The sequence below is a fragment of the Rhinopithecus bieti genome, unplaced genomic scaffold (genome assembly GCF_001698545.2).
Source record: "Rhinopithecus bieti isolate Rb0 unplaced genomic scaffold, ASM169854v2 scaffold_9663, whole genome shotgun sequence".
Lineage (NCBI taxonomy): Eukaryota > Metazoa > Chordata > Mammalia > Primates > Cercopithecidae > Rhinopithecus > Rhinopithecus bieti.
The window spans coordinates 3,488,196-3,507,879 of NW_016806456.1; the positions used below are offsets into that span (position 1 = coordinate 3,488,196).

The window sequence follows — 19,684 nt, forward strand, 5'->3', positions numbered from 1 at the left end:
AGGCAACAGAGACCCAAAGATGATAAACAATTTATGCAGCGGTCACAGATCTAGTATATGGTAGAGCTAAGGTGATTAATTTTAAATACTTCAAAAAATAAGCCAAAATCCTTTTTATATCATATCCAGGGATTTTTAAGACTTGTGGCTTTTAATATAAATTATTCCAAAATTTTAGCTATTATCTGTCTTATAGTATGAATTAGTTATAAAGTTGATTTTAAAGAGTCTCCCTTAATAGGTAAATTAGACTCAGTGCTTTGGTACCTTAGATATAAAGGAAATGTTAAAAAAAAAAAAAAGTTATGCATTCTCATAGCCCTTATGTTCTCCAAAAAGTTCCAATACTAACAAAAATGTGTTTTACCACTTACTATTTGACTTATTTTAACCCTAGTCAAAACTTAATAAGCTCCAAGCCAAAGCAAACACATTCACCTGCCTTCTGCTCTACATACTGTGAAATCCTCTACACGTCCACTCCCATGGATCAGCTTACATTGAATGGGTACCACTAAGAAAAGATACCAGTTTAAACTCACATAGTTTAAGTGATTATGCATCAGAAGTCAGTAGCTTATATTGACCCAGAAATAACAAATCTTCTTTTATTTAATAATTGAGTCATGTGAAGAGAAAAGTGTACTCTGGCAAATTCTGGTGTTTATTTATAAGTCAGTGCTAACTTTGATATGGCATATCCAACAATATCTTTTCAATGAAGACAACATACACCAAATGTAATCCATTTAAACTCCAACTAATTCGAAATGCTTAAACTGTTTCGGTTAATCAAATACTCCAGGTAACAAAGCTATTATATGTGACATATCAGGATCACAAATAATTGCAGAACATGCATACTGTAAGATACACACAAAACTAAACTATACTGAACGTGAGGTAATCTTGCCGTGATAATTAAGGAAACATTCATGATCTCTTATAATACTCCAGTGTCAACATTATGAAATGTATATTTTGGTTAAAAATAACAACTTTGTGGTTATCTGTATATTGAGTAAATTTATGTTGACCATACACTTCCCTAAAAGAATATATCTAGAGTAACTACAAAATCAAAGAAGAAACTTTTCAGACCCATTACATGTGACTATATAAAAGTGAACCATTTTATATGTAGTTAATTTGATTTTTTTTTTTAGCAAACTACAACACATTTTAAACTTCTGACTTATTAGCAAAACATTTTTAAGAGGCAAACTCTGTCACACTACTCAAAAGCTGCAAAACTATACGCACAGTCCATCAAACTTCACTGGTTTTGGTTAATGTACATACAAAGTAATCACATTTTTACTGCCATAAGAACACTCAAATATTTGCTGTATGAATTAGTCAATGAATGGAGACTGATCTTTTAAAAACAAATTACATTTTTAAAAAAATAATTTTTTAAAATATAATCAATTTCTTAAGCCTGGAATCACATATTTTATAGTAAGATGTCTACACTTTCCTCTTTAAATAAATATTCTTTGAAATAATCGTTTTCCATATACTTTTCCAATTGTTTCCATAAGAAACAATAAAATTACATAAACAATTATAATTTTATGGACAAAGTATATAGATGAAAATTAATCATTCTACATAAGTTATGAAATAGCGTATCTTAGCCTAATTAAAAGATTCCATTACATTTACTTTTATCATTTATACTGCCAAGGATCAGTCACAAAAAATTCAAATTACACATATTATTCATGCTTTAATTTCATAAATAAGTAAATTAAAGCAAGCCAATATATCTCTTTTCATAACATAGGGAAAAACTCTGTTTGCAGAACAGAGTAAATAGGCAAAGTCTAGCTCTACAGCAGCAGTTCACGATTTGTCAAGATGATACAGATGCCATCAATGAAACCCATGTATAGACAGGTATGTCCTTAATACTTTCGATTAGTTTACCTACACCTGGAACATTCAAAGAATTGCTATATATTAAATTTCTGAGTGCATTAGTTATTAATGCTTAGTATCTACATATTTACCAAAATTTAAAGACATAATGTGACATGGTCAGCCATGAGAGTCAAAATGAATTGTAAAAAAATTCTTTTTCTAAAGTGCTTAAGGCAGCTCCTTCATTTCTATATCCAGCTTAATGAAACTGGTTTGGAATTCAGTTGCTAAAAGAGAAATGCCATACTAAATGCATGTTTTTGTAAAACAACTGTTTTACACCTGTGGTATATCCATTATAGTCAACCTCTCATGCATTTCTTTTATAGGAAGCAATCATGTTTGACCTGTGGAAACACAAACTAAATAAGCAACAAAAGATGTTTCAAAGGATTTAATACTTTTTCCAATGTATTAAATTGAGCAAGAGCTCAACATTTTATTTTATTTTATTTTATTTTTTTTGAGCTCAACATTTTAAAATTCAAATGTCAATGAGAATATTATATATTATAATCAACAGTTACCTTATTTCGAGACTAAACAGGCACTATATTTGATTAGTTTTCAGTTTGAAAATGAGGATGACACTTTCTCCAGTTTAACTTAACAAGAAATAAACTAAAAACATCTTAAACAAAAAAACACATTTTGTTCTTTAATTTTAGAGACCTTTAAGAAGGCCAGTAAGAAGAAATCCTCAGATTCTTATTTTGAAGTAATAATTGCAAAATTTAATATCAAGTAATACATGTGATGAGAATTTGGACTCTGGATTTACTGAACTTACACTATTACTACAAAACCTCTCAGAGATGAAACCTCTCCAGCGGGGAGGTTTTCCAAATGAATATTAGAAAATTTTATGTGAAGAGTTTCAAATGACGACATGAACATGAGAATCATGTACACTCCTCCAGCCCCTGATTCATATATGCTTTTCCCCATGCCCCTGCAACAGAGGGCCCTCACCACTGTAACAATGCTCTGTAGCTTAAACATCAGTTGACACCTGCATGGGGCATGGACCAAGAGTATGCTTAGAGGAAAAAGGCACTGAATTAATAAGAAGAAAGAATTATATAAGACATAGTAATAAAAAATTTTATACAACAGCATCTGACCTTTTCTGTGTCATATTTGCTAAAATTCACTTAAAGCAACTCAACTACTAAACACTTCTGCTTTCAGGTTTGAGTCTATGAAGGGAATTATAAATTCCCTTTTATTTAGATCCTGGAATAGGCCCTCTATAGTGAACAGAACATCTAAAAATTTCTTTCAAACTCTCTCTGGGGAACAAAAACCAAAATTATATTTCTTTGGAGAATCAAAAGACTATCTATTGGCTTACTCATTCTCTAAACTGCCTTGCAGTCTTTAAAATTACCAACATGTCATCAGATAATAGTGCAGATATGAATGTCCTCTGGAAAAACAATATTCCAATTCAAATAAAATTCCTCATTTACATTTGTTTTATCAAGGGAACAAAACAGCCTATCAGCAGTACATTTTTAGAGAGAATGAGCTATTATTAATACTATTACACAGGTCTTTATGTAGAAAGCAACTGAAATGTAGGCAGTAACGGTCACTCCTTGGAAGAAGGTTGGTTATCATAGCACAATATATTTTAAATGAGAATGAAAAAAGTCAACAAGAGAAATGAAAAGTTTCAAAATTAAGAAAATACAAATTCAGACCTCTTAAAATGCCCAAGGAATTATTAAATACTGTAATTTTAACTTAGTTTAGCTCAAAGGATGTGAGTTACAAATTATAATTGACTTTTAAGAATAGTTATGTTCCACTTAACTATGGGTTTTACCCCAAGTTTTGGGAAAGACATTTTATGTCAATTTTTGTAATAATTAACATTTCTTTAAAAGAAAGTGAATGTAGCAAAAGGACTAAGAGAAAACAAACCTCTGAATGAATGGCTGCTTGAAAAACTCATGTGCCAATTAAGTCAAAGATACTCAGATTTTTTTCAAAACAATTGCTTAAAGCATTCCATATGTTATGAAAAGAATATATACATTATTTGAGTATTTAGGTACCTCCTTTATAACCTATCCTTCTTAGATAAAATTAAGTGATATATGTTTTCAGTCTTCTATGTAACTTTAACAAACTTTCATTCCTATTAGAGATGTTAAAAATCAGCATAATTATTATCAGTGCCACATTCAAGTGGGAATTTTACCAAACACAACTATTAAACGTAGGATTAAACTAGACAACAAAATCACAAAATATAAGGCTTTTAAAAATCTTACCCATCACATAAAGTGATGGAATGAAAAGAACTCTAATTAAACAAGGCAACATATAAAGAATACCCCCCTTGCCATTGTTAGTGCAGTAGGTAAAAAACTGAAATTTGGGTGATTTTAAGCTGCTGTGTCTAGAAATTTCTTATCACAGTATTTTGGAAAAAAGAAAATTATATACAACCTAGTCAATAAACAAAAGAGGATAATTTTGTAAAACTTATTTATAAAAGAGGAAAATAAACCATTTGAAAACCTTTTATCATTCCCAACATATGATTTCAATTTTAGAAAACTTTAGAGGACTATGTATTTTAAAGCTTCTGTGTTAGAACTAAATAATAGATAGTAATGAGATTTTAAGAAGACAAAGTACAGAAGAAAGAAGGCAAGATTTAAAAGCTTTTCTCCCCAGGCCGTAGGGTTACTGTATGTAATTAAACATTAGAAGAGTCAAAGTAATCCAAGAAATACAAAAATGAGTTTTTATGTTAATTAAACACTGCTTTTCCCCCCATTTACTCTTCAATCATCAGTTTTTTGCTTGGTATCTGCTTGCTTCTATGATACTGTACAGTAGGTTCCTGCAAATGCTTCGAACTAGGTGTTTAATGATAACAGATTCCAGGCCTCAAAGCAGAACACAGCAAACCTGATTTTCACTACTCACAAATTCCTGTGATTAATAACTGCACAGAAAAGGCCACCCAATCAAGAGGGAGGGTAAACGTATTCTGAGTAGACACTATTGAGTAACAACATTGTTCAGGCTACTAGCTGAACCAGTCATTCCATTTTCACTTTTCTGAAGTGTTCTCACAGCACTTGGAACCTGCATCCCAGTACTCAAAGAAAGTCCACCACACCATACCTAAGAAAAGACAAAAAAAAAACCTGTCAGATTTCAAATCAAATTAGAACTTCAGTGACTTTTTCTATTTCGAAGGTAAAATGCCACACATATGAACATCAATCATTCTCAAACAGATAACCATCATATTTCAGCTGAGGGGAAATGGAAAGACTAAATCAGAATTATTTTAGAACCACAGAGGCCAGAGGAGGTCTTGGTGGTAGCAGAACCAACTGAAGTTGCACCCAAGAGAGGGAACTCAGGGCTGCAGAAATTGAGAAACTTAATCGGCTTAATCTAGGCAAAAGATATTACCTATCATTATTGATGCTAACTTTTACAACCAAGGGAAGCATACAAAGCACCAACTTACTTCCCAATTATGCTTTTGGTTTTGATAATGAGATATGGCCTGAGATTATAAAAATCTAACACCCTTCTGTTAACAGTAAAATCTACTGTTTTCTTCCCTACTGTGTTAACAGTAAGAACTCTTTTATAATTAAGAAGGACTCCTGACAAAAATACAAATCCCAATATCCAGATGCACTTCCCATGTTCTATTACTTATCATAAATGTGAATGACTTTGTGAAAGTTAAAACTGCTTTGCTTGTGAACAGAGCAGCTATGATTCAATAGAGTGAGAAATAAGATTTGGGACACAGTCAAAAGAATTAAAATATGAAAATATGGATCACTGACACTATCATCAACTACCAGGTATGAATTAATAATAGACACAAGCTTAAAGCAAGGGAAATTCTAGAAGTTGTTTAAGTATCATCACCTTCAATTATATCCTTAAGTGTTCAGTATCTACTAAGTAACTAGATTATTGTACCAAAGAATCTACCGAACTGTGAAATTTGTAATTATATAATTAACATTATAAATTTTCAAAACTATCAGGCTCAGTAATTATAACTCCCAAAATAAAGCAACTTTCTGATTATAAAACTACTATATTATTTTTTGGAAATTATTTAAATGATTTAGAAAAATATTTACTCAAAATATCTAGCATGAAGATGCAAAGGGAAATCAAGAAGAAAACATAAAACCTTTGTGACCTTCAGTTAGGCAAAGCATTACCCATAATAGGGAAAAAAATTACTAAATTGGACTTCATGTCAAAATGAAAAACTTCTCTTTGAAATGTTCAGAAAATGAAAACGCAAACCATAAACCAGGAGAAAATATTTGCAAAGCATATATCTGATAAAGGATTCACATCCAAACTGTACAAAGAACTCTTAAAAATAGGAAAACGAGGCCAGGTGCAGTGGTGGCTCATGCCTATAATCCCAGGACTTTGGGGGGCCAAGGCTGGCGGATCATTTGAGCCCAGGACTTCGAGACCAGCCTGGGCAACGTGGCAAAACTCCATCTGCACAAGAAACATTTTTTAAATAGCCAGGTGTGGTGGTGGGCACCTGTAATCCCAGGCTAAGGTGGGAGGGTCACTTGAGCCCAGGCAGTTGTGACTGCAGTGAGCTGTGATCGCACCACTGTACTTTAGCCTGGGTGACAGAGCACGACCCTGTCTTAAAAATAAAGTAAAATAAAAAAAAAAAAAAAAAAAAAAGAAAACAATTAAGTCCTAAAAAGTAAGAAAAAATTTTAACAGATACTTGAAATAAATTATATGAATGGCAAATAAGCACATGAAACATCATTTGTCATTAGCAAAGTACAAATAAAAAAAAATGACATACCACCACACACCTATTAAAATGGCTTAACAACAACAAAAATCTGGTAATATCAAATAATGGCAAGGATATGACCAACTCTCATATCACTGATAGCAAGGCAAAAAATGGTACAGCCACTTTGGAAAACATTTTGGAAGTTCCCTATGAAGTTAAACATAGACTTTCAATTTGATACAGCAACTGTATTACTGCTCTTAGGTATTGACCCAAGGGAAAATCCCATATGTAAATGCTTATAGTGATTTTATTCATAACTGCCCAAAACTGGGAAAAACCCAAGTGTCTTTCAACTGGCGAATGAATGAATAAACTGTGACACATACATATATGAAATACTACTCAGCAATGAAAAAGAGGAGAATACTGACACCACAACAACATGGATGAATTTCAAATGCAGCATGGTACGGAATCGAAAGGCTACATACCATACAATTCTATTTATATGATGTTCTGGAAAAGGCACAACTATAGGGCCTACGAACTGGTTACTGATAGCTAGGGCTGGTTGTGTGGAAGGGTCCACTATAAAAGAACATACAGGAATTTTCTAGGGTGATGGAAATGTTCTATATCTTGATTATGGTGGTGATTATACAACTGTAGGCATTTGCTAAAACCCACAGAACTGCACCATACTATAAATTCAAAAAACTGACTTAAAAATTAATCTTGTACACAAAACATTTAACAGGCATTAACGTAGTTAATAAAAGCAAGGCTTCAATGAAGGAAATTTTTTTTTAACAAGCTGAAAATAATTTCTTGCAGTATCTTATGACACTAATATAATTACAGTATTTGGAATGTAAAACAAACTCAGCACACACATACATGAGATAGATTCAAATTAAAAGTAAATGTACTCTTTATAAAAGCACACCTAAGACTTGGAAAAAAATTTTCGGCATTCCACATGGTAAACAATTCATCCTTGACGGACCAGTTTGGAAAAATAGCCAAAAATGCAAAATAAGGCAGAGGTTTGTACGAAGTTTAAAAAAAAAAGGAAAAAGAAACAACCCTTCCAATATCTTTATGTTTCCATGAGCAATAACTTTAGTCACTAATAACTTACTTTTAACGTAAAAATAGGTATCCTGGTTATTAGCATTGTTTTAAACTTAAGAGATTAAAGTATCTGGAATAAATAATTATTATGGATAATGAGATTTAAAAGCACTGTATTTTCAACCCACTCATACTCTGAAAACTTTCTCCTTATAGTTGACAAGTTACAGTTAGGGGTGATGACAGAAGAACATACATGGAAAATATTCCAAGTCTGCATTTGAAATATACCATCTTGATGTACAGAGGTAGCCCCCAAATTTAAGGAAAGTTCTAGCCAAAGTAACGGTAACTTTAACTGGATCCCAGAACTCCCCACGGGAGCCTAACCTATGAAAAAATGCAGAAGGTTAAGAGTTGGAAAAAGCAATAACATTTGCTTAAATAAATAAATTCAAAACCATGTTTCATTTTGTGCGGAGAAACATAAATTTTTCCTTTCAGCCTGAAATTGAGTAGACCTGCAATTATATAGGATGTAAATGCTATGTGGTGTGCATACATACATTCAACATAGCACACAAAGACAGTCATCTAATATTGTACGAAGATGACAGTGCACTATGATCTTGTCAATAAATGGTCCTGGAATAACTGGATATCCACGGGGAATTAAAGAACGTATCTAGATCCTTACTTCATACCAAACACATCAATCCTACATTGTACTTGCATTGTAAATGCAGTCTATATCTAAATGTACAAGGTAAAGCTTTTAGAAGACAAGAATATTTTCATGACCTTGGGGGTGCATACTGATTTCTTAAACAGAACACAAAAAGTGCTAACTGTAAATGAAAAAATTGATAAACTGAACAAAATTAACTTTTGTTTATCAAATGATACCAATAAGGAAAAAGGAAAGCCAGAGTGAAGAAGATCCTACAAATTAACCCATAAGAAACAGGAAGACAACCTAATAGAAATACAAGCAAAAGATCTGAATAGCCAGTTCACAAAAGAATATACACAAATAGTCAACAAATATATAAAAAGGTACTCAATAGCACTAGTAATCAAGGAAATGAAAATTAAAACCACAATGTAATATATCATCCACTAAAAGGACATAAATTCTTTTTTAAATACCAAGTGTTGACAAGGATTTGAAGGAACTCAAATTCTCACATACTGCTAGTTGTAAATCAGCATAACCAACCATTTCGGAAAACTGGCAGTTTTACAGTTGATTATACATACACCATATGATCTAGCAACTCCAATCATACGTATATACTCAATGGAAAGATACACATACATTTATCAAAAGATATGAACAAAAACATTCATAGCAGTTCCATTTGTATAAGCCCCCATATGGAAACCACCCACATATCCAACTAAATTAAAATGTATAAATCAATTGGTATAGTCACAGAATGGAAAACTACGCAGCTATTATGAGAATGAATGAACTATAACCACATAGAATATGGATTAATCTCACAAGCATACTGTTGAGTCAAAAAGATACTGTATGATTCTGTTTATATAAAATTGAAAAGGAAGAAAAGTAAATTTAGGATATTAAAAGTTAATACAGTGTTAACACTGGAGAAGGACCATTAGGGACTGGAAATGGGCACTAGAGGCGGCTTCTGAGGTTCTCGTAATGTTCTAGGTGCTAGTTACATACTGAGTACAGTCCTAAAAAATCATCAAACCACATATTTATGATTTCTGTACTTCATGTATTAACATTAACTTCAATAAAATATACCAAAAATATATAAAAACAATCACAGATTTGGGAGAGGGTGAATTGGGGAAAGGGAGAAGAATATGAAGAAAAAATAAAATGTACTCCTTCTCCAAATATACAATATAGAATATTCTCCTTAAAGTTGCCAAACCAAGTAAAATATAAGTTAGGTATATATAAAATATAAACCATACTAACCATGAAACCAGGCAGTACTGGCTGAGTAAATTTTGTCTTAAAGGAATATAGCAACTGTTTTGAATTTGCGTCATAGAATGAAAGTTGACCTAAAAAGGAAAAAAAGTCTAATTTATTATATAAAAATTGTAACACTTAATTAATTCTAATGCATAATCATGTAAAAAAAGTAATAATATATAAGTTGGCATTAGTTTTTGTCATCAACTTTGAGGACTAGATTAATTATTCCCACTTGAAAATCATAAGGACAAATGCTTAAGGAAAAGCCCAATCCAATTTTCTTCCCCTGGTTTTCAAGACCTCCATACCTCTATAATCTAGCACTATTCTACTTTTTTACTACAAACTATTTCCTTATTTGATCAGTATTTAACAAATGGTTTCATTAGCCCAGTGTAAACCAAGACCATTTCCTCCTCCTTATTTTTCCTGTAACCAGTCTCTCTGCCCAAATCCTAATCACCATTTAAGATGTACTCTATTAAACCTTGTCTTCTACCTACCTGATGCCATACTGATACTCCAGTCTCTGAAATCACAGTATAATTATCATTGCTTCAATTTTGTTAATTTTTTAATAGAGGCGGGGTCTTGTTATTTTGTATAAGCTGGTCTTGAACTCCTGAGCTCAAGCAATTCTCCACCTCAGTCTCCCAAAGTCCTAGGATTACAATCATGAGCCACTATGCCTGACCTGCTTTGTTAATTTTTAAAATCACCTCACAGTATATATTTCAATAGGATCATGCCCTAATAAAAGCTGTCTGTCTGACCTCCTAAACTGTACAACCAAATGGCCTCCTTACAACTGTTATCACTTCTTGAAACTCTTCTCTGATGACCATTCCCTTGGTTTGTATCATAACCCTAGGGATAACTTCGCAATCTCCTCCTTTTCTTCCTGTTCTAAATGTAGCTGCTTTGTCCACGCTCTTTTCTCTATATAATGCTTCCTTAATAAATCAACTGCCACCAAAGAGGAAGATAAAGGAAACTAGTATTTATGCACACTATTATGTAGGTTGTTTAATTGAGGTAATGTATGTAAAGTACCCAGTACTTTAATCTCAAAGTTGGTAAACAGCAGAACAGTATATATGATCACAAAGTGAGTAAATAGCAGAACAGTAATGCTTAAATATATTGTTCTAAACAGTCTTCCACAGCAATTCTGTAATGCTGTCTCAAATATTTAGCGTCAGCTCTACTTAACTGCTGAATTCTAGTACTGAATTTCAAAATGCTTGCTAAACATGCCACATGGTTATCCTGCTGGCATCTCATTTCCCCCCAAAACTCTATGCTCCCTATCCTGTTGACACTGTCATCCTAATGATCACACTGGCTGGAACCTCAAAGTCATCTTCAATTGCCTCTCTTCAGCTGATCTGTATTTAGTTACTAACTCCTATGAATTCTACTGTCAAATCCATTCTTAATTCTCCACTGCTCAGATGCTTGTTGCCAGTTACTCAACACTTATTAAGGGCTTTCTATGTGAAAAGCACTACCCAGGCAATAATGGTTTAATAGCTAACAAGAGACTCAGTCCTGCTCTACACTGCTTGAAGACTGCTTCCTGAAAAGTCTTATGCTCACTATGCTTTCAAGCTCTTCCATCTTTAACCACTGACTCTCTAATATTTCTAAAACTAGATTATGACTATAGTGTTCTAAAACATGCAGAACCACCCCTCCCCACTACTAAAGACCAGTCCATTATTATTTTTCCAGGCTCTCAGAATCTGATCCTATTCCACAATACAACTTCCTCTTGCCATACGTTATGCTCTAGACTAAAATCTCACTACTACCTTTGTGGACTCACAGAGTATGGGAAAGGAGAAAGAAGATAAGCAAATATTGCCTTGGTAGTTGAAAAGGAAAAAAAAAAAAATGTGTGCTAATAAATTTTCCATTTATCCTGAGGAAAATGATTTAACTGATTCAAGGCGAATAAGTTAAAAAACAAAAAACACAGCAAAGCTAACATGTCATCACTAAAAATAAATCAAGCCAAAATTACTTTTTCTCCTTTTTTGAGTAAATTAATTGACAGCTCATGGAATTATTTGGGCACGATATTACTAAAATAATAAAATTTGGTATTAGCTTAAGTGTCAACTTGGAGAAAAAACATCTAGGGAATTACTTTAGTTCAATATTATGTCATCTTCAAAATTATTATACATTAGATGACTGTAGAGAATATGCTTATGAAATAACTAATTCAATGAGCTTTAAAATTTTTTCCAAATATAACTATCAAGTTAATTTTTAGATGATTTTAAGAGGAGGGGAAATTTGGGCCAAATCTATTAAGATGAAACTAAAAAAGGATAAATGTAATAGCCTTCATTTGCATTATATATAACATTGAGTTATTTTTTAAAACCCTAAACTGGCCGGGCGTGGTGGCTCATGCCAGTAATCCCTGCAATTTGGGAGGCTGAGGCAGGTGGATCACTTGAGGTCAGGAGTTTGAGACCAGCCTGGCCAGCATGGTGAAACTCCATCTCTACTAAAAATACAAATATTAGCCAGGCATGGTGGCACGTGCCTGTAATCCCAGCTATTCAGGAGGCTGAGGCAGGAGAATCGCTGGAACCTGGGAGGCGGAGGTTGCAGTGAGCTGAGATTGAGCCACTGCACTCCAGCCTGGGCAACAGAGTAAGACTCCGTCTCAAAAAAAAAAAAAAAAAAAGACCTAACAACAACAACAACAACAAAAAAAAAATCCTAAACTGCCTAATAAAAGCAGAAAAAGACAATTTGACATAATGCCATGAAAAAATATCTAATGGATTAGATCTTTTGGACAAGCTCAATATTGGTCAGCAGTGCTAAGTCATACTATTACAAATAGCACAGCCAAATTACTGTCCTTTGTTGGTAAGAGGTCATGTGTTCCACTCTAAGAACCAACCTTTAAGAAAAACACTGACATACTAGACAGCCATAGGAGATTATACAGGCTTGGAAAAATTAAATTTTAACAGGGGCAGCTAATAACGGAATATATGGTCCGGAAAAACAGGGCAAGAAAAGCGATGTTAGTACCCGTAGTTTTTAATAAATAAGGATTATTGTGTGAATATGAATGAGGAAACATAATTCTGTGTTTATTCAGAAGGGAAAATTTAAGAGAAACAGTTGAAGTTATAGGGAGACAACGTGAGTCAACTTAAGAAAAATCTTCTAACCAACAGCTGTCCAACAATGAAACGGTGCTTTCTAAGACAGTAAACTTCACATTAAAAGTTCTTCAGGCACAGGAATGGCAACTACCTGCAGATATAGTGTAATAAGAATTTCATACTGTGTGGCAGATGGAGTACTTTCTTTTCTTTTTTGGATTAGACTACAATGTGTTAATAATTTTGTAAGTAAAGAAATTCTGATATTGAGGGGAAACCCCTTTGGCCCCTGTAAAGATATTACAAGTCATTCTGAAGAATACCTTTAAAGATAGCAACTTGAAAATTAAGAACATTCCATTCATTTCAAGTTTGATGTGGTTTGGCACAGTAAATAATTTCTGTATAGCTTATGTTTACTAGAATAGCAGAAAATATGGCTCTGGTATCTTCTTGAAATTTTTTAAATTTTTGTAGGTACATAGTAGGTACCTATTTATGCAGTACAGTACATGAGATGTTTTCATATAGGCATGCAATGTGTAATAATCATGTCATGTAAAATGGGGTATTCATCCTGGGTTAGGTAATTTCTAAGGTCTACTTCAACTAGAAAATTCTGACTATCACTCGTTAGAGGTAGGTAATAAAACATGGTAAGGAAGGAGTTAAAATGGATGGAAGAAATGTTAGTACTGAAGACTAAAATTAGCAAAATCTTTCAGACTTAGTATATTATAAATGACAGCTTTTGTAGGGCTCCAGGCAGACATCATATATACCATTCCAGTCAATTCTAGAACTGAGATTATAATGATGATCAAAAGCCTACCTGATCAAAATGTCCTTACCACAATACTAATGGAAATCCTGTATAGATGATCACCAGTGAAAGGTACTGAAATGCAAGCAACTATGAAGAAATAACCTATAAGAAAATAAACTTACCTCCATCAAAATCACAAAATACACCTATTTTTTCAGGAACCGTAACATCCAAAGCTTTGACTTTATTATTATGCTTTGCTGCAAATGTGTTTTGTAGCCAGTTGTTGACATGGATACACCAACTAGTGTTTGTCTTTCCCAATTGGTCAAATTTCCCCAACGTTTTGTATGCTACTCCCACACTGTAGGATTTACAGTCCTTCTGGGCCTTGACCTCCCAATAATGTTGTCCACTTTCAATAGCAGTGTCTCCTACAAAAAATCAGAAAAGTAGATTTGACTCTTATCTCCTCCTTATGAGTCACATAGTTTTACCTATCACTCGTCCCAAAAAAATGACACAAAAATTTTTATTCAAGTACTTTTCCTGTAAGAATAATCATGTTAACACACAGACACTAAATGCTGAGGACCTGCTCTAACTTTACCTTTATGTTTAGTAATATTCTTCTGAATATAAAATACTTCAGAGGTTTTCTTCCTTGCTATCCCCCCTCCCGGCTTACATATAAAGATGTGGGAACACTATGTAACCTGAAGTAGAGTTTTAAAAGTATCAATAATAATAAGACAATCTGAAAACTCCCCAAAGTAATTAGGTTTCAATTGGGAGGAACTTCTGGCAAAGATTTATTCAATATACAGATAGCCACTTTGAGTGGAAAGTCCACCAGCGTGATTGTGATGCCTTTAATCTGAGATAATGAAAAACAATTATGTTTTGTCCTACCCAGCACCGTGTATGATTCTCCAGTAAAACGATCTCTACTGCCTCTTACTGCTGGTGGCCTGGAGCCTACAGATGTTCGTTTTGGGGACGGTGTACCACTTCTATATAAACAAAAAGAAAAAAGAAAAATGAATATTTTATATTGTAAATGTTTCATAAACTAAAACTAGAAATCATGGAAGGAACCTCTGAAAAGATTTCTCATTATGTTATAGAAATAACAACCATTCAATTTGATCCGAACTATTATTAAAGAGCACTGTCAATTATAAACACTGAAATGTAAGAAGCTATCAATACAAAGCAGGCTGAAAACACTAATGGCATGCAGACTGAGCAAGGATTACACAAAGGACACATGGCTGAAATAAGAAACAATGCTAAAATGTGACAAGACTTACTAAAGAAAAAGAAGAACTCAAGAAAGATAATGAGTTACAGCTTACTTTTTTTGAAGGTAAATAAAGGCAAAGATAGGTTTCTTCTTATAATCCTGACTAAATAACTCTTTTTATAAGTAGTGAGTATTTTTGCTCTGAATCTTAACTTCTTAAAAATAGAAATGGCAACCGGGCGTGGTGGCTCACACCTGTAATCCCAGCACTTTGGGAGGTGCCAAGGCGAGCAGATCACCTGAGGTCGGGAGTTTGAGACCAGACTATCTAACATGGAGAAACCCCCATCTCTACTAAAAATACAAAATTAGTAGGGCGTGGTGGCACATGCCGGTAATCCCAGCTACTCAGGAGGTTGAGGCAGGAGAACCGCTTGAACCCAGGAGGCAGAGGTTGCCGTGAGCCAAGATCGCACCACTGCACTCCAGCCTAGGCAACAAGTGCGAAACTCCGTCTAAAAAAATGTGGGGGGGATGGCTGCATGCGGTGGCTCACGATTCTAATCCCAGCAATTTGGGAGGCCGAGACAGGCAGAGCACGAAGTCAGGAGTTCAAGACCAGCCTGGGCAACACAGTGAAACGCCTTATCTACTAAAAATACAAAAATTGGCCAGGCGTGGTGGCAGGTGCCTGTAATCCCAGCTACTCGGGAGGCTGAGGCAGGAGAATCGCTTGAACCCGGGAGGCGGAGGTTGTAGTGAGCCCAGATCATGCCACTGCATTCCAGCCTGGGCGACAGGGCTAGACTCCATCTCCAAAAAAAAAAAAAAAAAAAAAAAAAAAAAGATGGAAATGGCAATTGTCCAAATCCATGCACAGGATAATAAAAAGTATTATCAAGCATTTCTCCTACTCAAATAGCCAAGATCCACCTTGACTTCCTCTTATACCAAATTATATGATATATGGAAAACTGGAGAGTATTGGGATGTTTGCTAACTTTCAAAAACTCAAAATAGATTAAGTCCCAAAGACGTTTTCAAAATAACATTTTAATTATATTGAATTACTGCATTTAACAAAAGATTTTTTGGTCAAGATTATCCTAAAATTATTTAGGGGATATAGGGATAACTATATTCTCACCACTAATTAGAAATAAAAACAGTTTTTTTCTAACATAGCACTAGAAATTTTCTTCCTAAGATCAACTTAGTAGATTTTAATATAAGCTATCAATACTAGAATAGAAATCCCTGACAAAGGCAAAGCAAGAATACAGGTAAAACTTAAAGTCATTTCATATGATTCAGGGACTTCGTTCTACATTATTTAAATGTTGTCTTGCTGTCAGAAAGCAGATTTATTAGACAAATTTCGAAGAACTCAGGACCACTTCAACTGTCTCCTTTTTAGTGTATAATATTAAGTAGCAAAAGCGTAAGTCTAGAATTGTAACACTCGCATGACTTAGTTTAATTCTTCCCAAGGGATTTCAAAGGTCCTTTGTGTAAAGATATTTCTTTAAAAAGACAATTGAAAACTGACTATAGGTTCTGTTTGAACAGATAGCATGAACAAAGCTGAATGTGGATAGGTAGATTAAAATTTCTGTGAAACTTGTGCTAAGGTAGGCAGTAGTTTCTTGCTACTGGGTAGGGGGGACAGCAAAACAGAACGTGAGGGGGGAAGTTCCAGAATAGTTGTTGAGATCTCCAAAATGAGGGATAGAAACAAATAAAAATTACTAAACATTTATACTCTTTATTCTGAATAACAAAAATACCTGTTTTCACTTTTCCAAGGTTTGGGATGAACATGTATTCTAAGTTGATACTTACACAATACTTTTAAGAGTCATTAACTAGTAAGAAAGTCAAACTGCAAACATTGTCAACTGATAACTCAGGAAAAAATAACTGCATCATAATTTCTTTCCGATTCATTTTATATAAGCTCATAGAGAATGTTAAAAGCCTCATTACAAAAGGTCTGTATGTTTTCAAAAGCTTTATCTTAAGCTCAGGGGAAAACATTATATTTGCCTCAAAGTTTAAAAAAATAGTACATGTAGCTCTATTTTCCTGATCTTGTGAGGGGCAAAGACTCTTGAAATCAATGGTTTTTTAAACCATGTGCTGAACTCAAGGGAATCCACAGATGCCACAGATGCCAGCTTTAGGGCTTCCTCCCTCCTTTAACCAGCTATACTTGTCTCTTTTTGGATTAGGCTTCTGGAAATATTTCATGAAAGAAACCACACTGTTGCTTTTTTTTAAAAAGGTGTGAAAAAACAATGTTTTAGATGCAACATTAAAAGAAGACATGAAAAGGAAGAGGGCAAAAGTAAAATTGTTTCAACATGGTATATAAATTATAATGAAAAAGCTTTTAGGTCTCCAGAACACCTATGTAATAAAAGAACTTCGTGTGGTTGACAGTTATTCTCCAAAAGTTCATATGAGATTATCTGAAATGAAAGTACATTCTCCCCTTAAAAAAATGAGTGCAGAGGTCACCAAAGATTACCCAGTTCATCAAGTCACCAATTCATAAACTGACTGCATATTAATCTTCCTCCACTCAAGTTATTCAACTGCAAATATTGGTAACTATACAAAAATGAACACAATTTTAATTAATCATGTCAGTATTTGTAAAAAATTACTTTTGTAACTAGAGAAGGCAGATGGGATACAATAACCTGAGAACACTAGCTCTTCATTATCTCTAACTTCACTTTAAACCCCAATGCTTTTTAGTATTGCTAGTACTATCTTACCATTAACAGTCATGACTATGGTTGCTATTCAGTTGAGAAACAGCAAAGAAAGTCAACAAGATTTTGTTTCGGCTAACTATGTAAGAATCAAATGAAAGGAGATGAGAGGTTAAAGTAAACGTGTAATCAGGAGTGAGGAGGAATTAAATGAGCCAAACCAGTGGTTCTCAAACCCAGCTGCACATCACAACCACTTGGGGAACTTTTAAAAATGCAAATTACCAGGACTTAACCATAAACTACTAAATCAGATACTGGAGGGCAAGCTTGAGAAACACATGTCTGTGTTTTTAAATTAAGAATTTCAGGATTTTGCTGTTCATCTGGGCTAAGAGCCACTGAAGCAAAACAAAGCAAAACTCCCCTATCAAGGAGCAGGGACTAAAAGGGTGATAAAAAGACAGGTTTTACACAATCTATCATACGGCACCCTTGGTGCTTGTTTGCTACGGCAAGTGAGGAACTTGACTATGGAGTAGCTGAGGGAAGGGAACTAACTGTTGCTAGGAACCACATCTCATCTCTGTATCCTCAGTACAGAGTAGGTGTACAATATCTGACTAGAATGAGCTCAGCTGAGTAAATAGAATATGTGATATTATCAATTAAGGACCGCCTGTATCTTCCTGAGCCAAAGTACTAAATTGGAAAAACAATGGCCTTTGGCATTTTGTAATACATCAATGATTGTCAATTGAAAAGGCACAACAGAATCAGAAACAATCAGGAAACTTTTTCAAAATACACTGATAGTTTACCTCTCCAACTGGTGGGTCAGAGTGTCTGCTGAGAGGAAACATGCATTCTGAAAAATATTTCCAAGTAACTCAGAGCAACAAATAGAAAGTGAACGTCATATAAATAAAGAGAAAAATGTCACTTGGCACTGCTTCAAAATGTATTAAGAACTCTTTTGATAACCAGATAAACAATTTTTAAAAATTTGTAACTTACCAGTAGTAAAGAATTAAAGGGAAGCATGGAGAAAAGAAAAACAGACATAACTATTGACATTGGTACTTTAATTTCAGAGAAAAGTTAAATAACAAAAACTCTTCCATTGCAGTATTCCAGACTTCCAATCCTAAGTCACTTTTTCAAGAAACAACTTATAATAAGTTTTATGTCAAGCATGATCTCCTCCCATCCCCTCCCTCACCCCACTTCTCTAAAGGACACCCTGGCCACTTAACTATCTGAATTTAAGTAAGGCTCTTCAGCTATCTCTAGTCTGGGTTGTTTTACCAGCTTCCCAAATAATTTCTTTACTGTCCAATTCATCTTGTTCATTATTATAAGATAAAGCTAACTCTGATTCCTTTATTTAAAAATCTTCATGTACTTCTATACTACTTACAAACGACTTAGCATGACATTCTGGTCCTTGATTTAGTCCCAATCTGCCTTTCTAGCCTTCTCACCCCTAGAGATCAATATATAGCTAAATATACCAGCCAAAATGTTGTTTAAACTCACACCATATACTTCAGTGCCTTTGCTATGGTTGTTCCCCCTTTCAGTGCTAGTCTAACCACACATTTTCCCACTTGCTCAAAAACCAGCCTAAATACCACTTCTTTAATGAAAGTCCTCCAAATTCTATCAGGCTAAATAACCTGTCTGAGGACTCCAGCTCCAGGCCCAAATCCCGTGTGTGATTTTTTTTTCTCTTTTTTAAAATTATTATACTTAAAGTTCTGGGGTACATGTGCAGAATGTGCAGTTTTGTTACATAGGTATACACGTGCCATGGTGGTGTGCTTCACTCATCAACCGGTCACCTACCTTAGGCATTTCTCCTAATGCTATTCCGCCCCTAGGCCCCCACCCCCTGACAGGCCCCAGTGTGTGATGTTCCCCTCCCTGTGTCCATGTGTTCTCATTGTTCAACTCCCACTTATGAGTGAGAACATGTGGTGTTTGGTTTTCTGATCTTGTGATAGTTTGCTGAGAATGATGGTTTCCAGCTTCATCCATGTCCCTGCAAAGGACATGAACTCATTCTT

At 34.2% G+C, this 19,684-nt stretch overlaps 1 protein-coding gene across 8 annotated transcripts in view; it reads right to left on the reverse strand.

Annotated features, from left to right (window-relative positions):
- Positions 1-595: 595 nt before the first annotated feature.
- FSD1L (fibronectin type III and SPRY domain containing 1 like) overlaps positions 596-19,684 on the reverse strand; it is a 92,187-nt gene continuing 73,098 nt past the window's right edge. For 7 of the 8 annotated variants that reach the window (XM_017876719.1, XM_017876715.1, XM_017876713.1 and 4 more), the window contains 4 exons: positions 14,562-14,662; positions 13,832-14,083; positions 9,744-9,832; positions 596-5,073 (listed from right to left, as the gene is read on the reverse strand). In XM_017876719.1, coding sequence (XP_017732208.1) covers positions 4,948-5,073; positions 9,744-9,832; positions 13,832-14,083; positions 14,562-14,662 — 568 coding nt within the window. In that variant the 3' untranslated portion in view covers positions 596-4,947. The remainder of the gene's footprint in view (positions 5,074-9,743; positions 9,833-13,831; positions 14,084-14,561; positions 14,663-19,684) is intronic. The other variant, XM_017876717.1, reaches the window with a different exon arrangement.